The following is a 5,734-nucleotide window of genomic DNA, read 5'->3' on the forward strand; positions in this document are numbered from 1 at the left end:
CTTCCAAATTGCCTGCCCCCAAAACCAAGACCCAGATTAAGATGGTCTAATAGCTAGCTAGGGTATCCAAATTGAAATATTCCATCTCCATTTCAATTTTTAGATTGAGGTAAGGAATCATTTTATTTGGATACCCTAAACCCTAAACCCTAATCCTTCCAACTTCTTGGTTAAAACTAAAGTTGTCTAAAACACATAACCTACACATATCCACATTCTTCCTAAATAGCTAGAAGTGATCATTCGAAATTAACCATCTCGCTGACTAGCTCTCAAGAAAACAAAAAAATTATGTGTTTCCCAGCTTTCCAAATCAATCTCATTCTCCGATTCAATGTTGTTTAGTTAAATGAACGTCTGAATCTGCTGATCGAAATGCCAGAGGAGCTCTACCAGTAAAAATGTACGAGGGATTCAAGAGCAACAAGCCAAACGGACCAGCAAGGCTCACAAGCAAGCAAGCCGAAAATGAGGCACATGTACCTGAACAGGTTGAAAGTTGAGACTGTTATCAGCTACACCAATCGTAATTTAAGGCAAAGACGGCGATGGTGTGAACAAATGAGGCCGAGATGAAGAGCGACATGGTCCTTGGATGATAAAACTAAATAATAAGGCGTGAAAGCCGACGATTTGGGCAAATCGATGTTACTACTCCTATCGCTAGCATGACTGCATAAGATGAGAAAAAGAAAAGATCATCGGTAAAAAATAGACTGATGTTTCAATAGGAGAGTCTAGTTTCAAATATTGTACGTTTTGTTCACCTTGAACCATTATAGCAAGGTTTCACAAAACTCAAGTCGGGACGTTGTGATTCCAAGCTCATTATCGATGTGAACCCAGCCTCCTTTCCCCAAATTGAAAGCAGTCATTCAAATTATCAAGAACATTTTTGGAAAACTTCCAAGACATCTCAAAGTTGCTATGTTAGGTGAAATTCAGCGTCTATGTATTGTGGACAGTGAGTTCAACTGTTCTAGAAATTAGCATAAACGACTTGTTTCGGTTAAAGTTTGATTGCACCATCATAGAGCTTCATTTTTATATCCATTGTAAGGTAACAAATAATATAATATAACTCAAATAACATTATCTAAACTATTTTTTTTAACTCGTTAACATTTCACACATTATGTTAAACTTTTTAACGCTACAAATTTGTCCTACTACACTTCACCACAAGCACAAATTCACCCAACCCCACTTTTCTTCATCCTTCGGATATTTCGCCATACATCAAAAAATTCAAAACACAATTAGAGCAACTCTAATAGAGTAGTCTTTTTGCTTGTGTCAAATTTGAAATTGACATATGACATGGCAGAGTCATTTTAGACAAAATTTTGCTCCAATAGAGATGTCATTGTTAACTATTCTTTTATTATTTTTTAGGTTTTAGTTTGGGTAGGAAGAGAAAGAGAGCAGAGAAAGGAAACGAAGAGAGAGGTAGAGAAATAATAGAATAACAAAAGACTGCAGAGATCGACGATGTCAAATTTTACGGTATGGGGAGGTTATGTCAAATCCACATGGTCCATGTCGGATTTGACATTTTTGCTAGAGTTGGGCCGAGATCTCATTTGTTTACCGTTGGTGCTCCGGGTGTCAAAAGACACTCCCAACAGAGATGCTCTTAGGTTTGTACTTATACTCTAGGCATCACACAAATCATTCTTGTATTCATATGCTAGGCTTCACCCCTGTATATTGATATGCTAACAGCCATCCTTGTCCTCACTTGCTAGGCCTCATCCTCCCACCCATTGAAATTGGTTTTGCTGTCTAAACTCCAAACCCATAGCTAGTCCCCCCATCCCTCCAAATTGCCTTGGCCCCCAAACCAACACCCAGATTAAGATAGTCTTGTAGAAATCCAAAACTTATTTAATACTCCCAACATGATTAAACACTCCAATCCATTCCCAGCACAACATGTGAAATTGTGAATGATGTGATCCCTCTCCCCTAATCCTCACTAGATGAACAAGACCTATACTTTCACTCTCTTTTTTTTTTTATACTTTCACTCTCTCAGTGTCACTGTCCTGGCATTCAGTGGCTTCAGGACCCGATCTAACCTATCAATGACGTCCATTTCATCATTTATATATTTAACCAATATGTACCTCAACCCAGAGAAGCTTTTCCTCTTCACCATGTGAAAGCCCTCAGACCCATCTCTGTTTTTTTAACCCTAGCTTGCTCCATTATCGAATCCGACATCTGCATCTGAAACCACACTGACACTGCTACCTCATCATCACCGTCCACGTGTTCAATAGCCACCAGATCACGTAGTTACCGTTTGGCTCCCAGAACCCTGTTGGGGCCAGAGCCCTTCCCCTTATTCGGTTTTCTCAGTAAAACTGAAAGCTCAAATCTTCACCTGGTATTCTGGCAGTTCTTTTTCTCAGTAATAAAGCTTCACAATTTCCAATGTAACGTTATTAAAGTTTGGATAATTTGTTTTTCACTATCACTTCCATGTGTTGGTGCTTCATGGTTCAGTCATATATGTTACTTTTCAAGTATTATAATGGTGGGAGTCACTAGAGTGGATCTGAAACTCCATTTTTCTAAGCTCTGCAACTCTCTAAATTCCATGTGTGAGTGAGTGAGGTATATTATTCTCTGTGGACAAGGTTTCCTCTGCCGAAAAACCCATCTGTCATTTTGACTCATCATCTCTCTGCTCCTGCTCTCATCAGTTTCCATTTTCTCTATTCAGCTCCAGCTGTGTCATTCATCTGTGCAGTAGTTCTAGCTTTTTTGACATGGGTTTTGGATGCTTTCTTATTTTGGGTGCTCAAAGTTTTCATCTTTAAACCTCCTTCAAGATTAAAGCTCGCTTTGGTGATTATCTAGCTTGGTGTGTACTTAAGCATTGTGGATAAACCCCATCTGGGTCCCTCAGAAATTATAGCTTCTTTGGTATTTTGATGGGTGGAATTAATTTTTGTTTGATGTAACAATTTTGTCCTTGTATTTTGGGTTTCTCTGTTACAATTATTAGGTGCCTCTCACTCTCTCATGTGCTGTATCATTACTATCATATATGCTCGAGAAACTGTATCTATTTTTAGCATGGGTAGTTGTCAAGCTATAGCATAGTAGAGTTTGTTTTTTGTTTGGGGAATTTAATGGGGGACTTGGTTTTGTCACCCAGATCTGCTTAGAGATTGAAAGATAGGATTTTAGACCATATTGGTTTGTTTGAGCAGCTATGAGATCCATGGAAGATAAGGAGATTTCTGGAGGCAGTAATGCTATAAGTTTTGAGTTTCACAAACAGAATGGAGGAGCTAACCGCACTACCAGTACTACTACTACTGCTTCCCATCATCATAGAACAGCTTTGGGGAAGTTACCAACACCTTCAAAATGGGATGATGCACAGAAATGGCTAGTGGGGTTGTCGAGAGGAGTAGACAAAACGCATTCCAAGACCAAACCCAGAAACTCTAATGCTGATGACTTGAGGCTCATAGCTCCTGTGCCGCAGAAGGAGCAAGACTACTCTAGCGGAGAAGATGAAGGAGAAGCAAATGGGCGTTGTTCTGGTTCTGCTGTTGCAAATCATTACGATGTGGAGACGAAGAAAGTGGACTGTGATGACTCGGTTTGGAGAAGCAACAAGCCTATGATGGAGAACCCAACTTCAGCTGCTGCCATGAGATCTATATGTTTGAGGGACATGGGAACTGAAATGACCCCAATTGCAAGCCAAGAGCCTTCTAGAACCGGCACGCCTCTCCGGGCAACAACTCCGGCTGCAAGGAGCCCGATATCGTCGGGATCCTCGACTCCGGTGAGGGCATGTCAGCATGGGATGCAAGGTAACCAGCAGGGGTATCAAGGGTCTAGTGAGAATGGTAGAAGTAGTAGTACTACTCATGAGAGCATTCCTTGTGGGAGAGGGAGTGGCGGAAGCAATAAGAGGTATGTGGAGGAATCAAATGTGTGCAAGAATAGTATCCCTGAGAATCAGAACTCAGATCAAGCTAGGAAGCCAAATCCTCTAGAAACTAGAGCAATGGCTTGGGATGAAGCAGAAAGAGCAAAATACATGGCAAGGTGAGTTAGTGATACACTCATTTCTTTCTCTGCTTGCAATTTATTTATGTGTGAAGTACTGGTAGAGTAATTTTTACTCAAATGTTGGGACTAATTGGGGGCATTTTGATATTGTTAATAAGTACATTGTACTGTGTATTTAGGTACAAGCGTGAAGAAGTAAAGATACAAGCCTGGGAAAACCATGAGAAGAGAAAAGCTGAGATGGAAATGAGAAAATGGAGGTACTCATTCTTCAGATTCTGTTTCTAGTGAAATTATTGATGAAAGAGAGAAGCTACTTTTCTCTTTTTGTCCAGAAAATTTTGATCTGTTTTCTTTCCTTGGATCCTATACTGATATTGTACACCCCTTTTTCACTTTGTTTTGCTGCACATGTATGTTGGTAGCTAGCTAGTAGTACTACTGTACTAGTAGTAACCAAGAAGTTCAAGCTTCTTCATAGTGCATAAAGAATCTGCAGCAGCTCAGATTTCTTTCCATGAAAGAAGAATAACACAGATCTAAGTCATTTGTTTCACATTCATGCGCTATTTAAATTATTTTGCATCAGAACAAACACGAACTAGTAATCTAGTATATTATTATATTTTCCAATTGTGATCATCAAGTACAGTTGAAGATTCCCAACCAAGCCTTTTTATTCATTAGCTAATTGACAGTGTGATTTAGTACTGGTTCTGACTTCTGAGATGAATATGTAATACACATGTGGAATCCATTGCAGCTTTCTGACTCGGTCTCTTTTGTAATGCTTGTAGGTGAAGGCTGAGAGAATGAAAGCTCGAGCACAAGAAAAGTTAACAAATAAACTTGCTGCAACGAGAAGGATAGCTGAAGAAAAGAGGGCTAATGCAGAAGCCAAACTCAATGAAAAAGCTTTGAAGACGTCGGAAAAGGCAGATTACATAAGGAGGACGGGTCATTTGCCATCTTCATTCTCTTGCAAATTGCCTTCACTTTGCTGGTAGACTTGGTAGCTATATGTAATTCTGTAGTACATGTAACATCTCTTTGTTCTTTTTTTCATCTCCTTCTTTTCTGCCATTATTGAATATGTAAGTGAATGTGTGTATCCACTTGAGTTTTATCATCTTTGTTAACTACTGTTTCTTAAAGAGCTTCACTTCCTACCATTGATCAAAGTCTTCGATGTGTGGAACGACAAGTCCTCTCATACACCATTTTTGTGTTTTCTACTCTGTAATTTGGAGAGAATGCACCTCCATGGATGAGTGTAGCAAGTAGAATTGGAATTTGATGCGAAAGATGAACACAAACTGAGAATGTATTTCAATTTTGGCTTCTGAACTTTGACATTCTGCCAATTGAAGAGGTTAGAGTTACAATGATTGCCATAATCTACCATCTGAAAGTATGTTGACTGAGGACAAAAGTTCAGTACTTCTCTCTGACAAAAGTTCAGGACAAAAGTTTACTACTCAAGACATTGGTTTCGTCATGTCCTGGTAGCCTCATGAAAGAGGCTTGAAAAGTGAACACAATGTACTCATATTTTCACATATTACCTTTCAAGTCTCCATGGACCACTAAATTGAGAGTAGCTACACCAAATATCCTATGAGAACCTTCACATTTTCTCTAACTTCTTAAAATGATCGCTAGGAATTATAGGGATGGCAATGGGTAGGGTAGG

The 5,734-nt window shown here is 39.3% G+C and overlaps 1 protein-coding gene across 2 annotated transcripts; it reads left to right on the forward strand.

The window, feature by feature from the left end:
- Positions 1-2,674: 2,674 nt before the first annotated feature.
- LOC101300690 lies at positions 2,675-5,006 on the forward strand. 2 transcript variants are annotated; one of them, XM_004310002.1, is made up of 3 exons: positions 2,675-4,077; positions 4,221-4,301; positions 4,839-5,006. In XM_004310002.1, exons 1-3 carry the CDS (start codon positions 3,227-3,229, stop codon positions 4,840-4,842), a joined length of 936 nt encoding a protein of 311 aa, XP_004310050.1. In that variant the 5' UTR covers positions 2,675-3,226; the 3' UTR covers positions 4,843-5,006. The 2 variants fall into 2 exon arrangements, with proteins under 2 accessions (XP_004310050.1, XP_004310051.1); XM_004310003.1 differs by lacking the exon at positions 4,839-5,006 and having other exon boundaries at positions 2,675-4,093; positions 4,225-4,275.
- The last annotated feature ends 728 nt before the right edge of the window (positions 5,007-5,734 follow it).

Source organism: Fragaria vesca, unplaced genomic scaffold, assembly GCF_000184155.1.
Source record: "Fragaria vesca subsp. vesca unplaced genomic scaffold, FraVesHawaii_1.0 scf0513160_u, whole genome shotgun sequence".
NCBI classification, from domain to species: domain Eukaryota; kingdom Viridiplantae; phylum Streptophyta; class Magnoliopsida; order Rosales; family Rosaceae; genus Fragaria; species Fragaria vesca.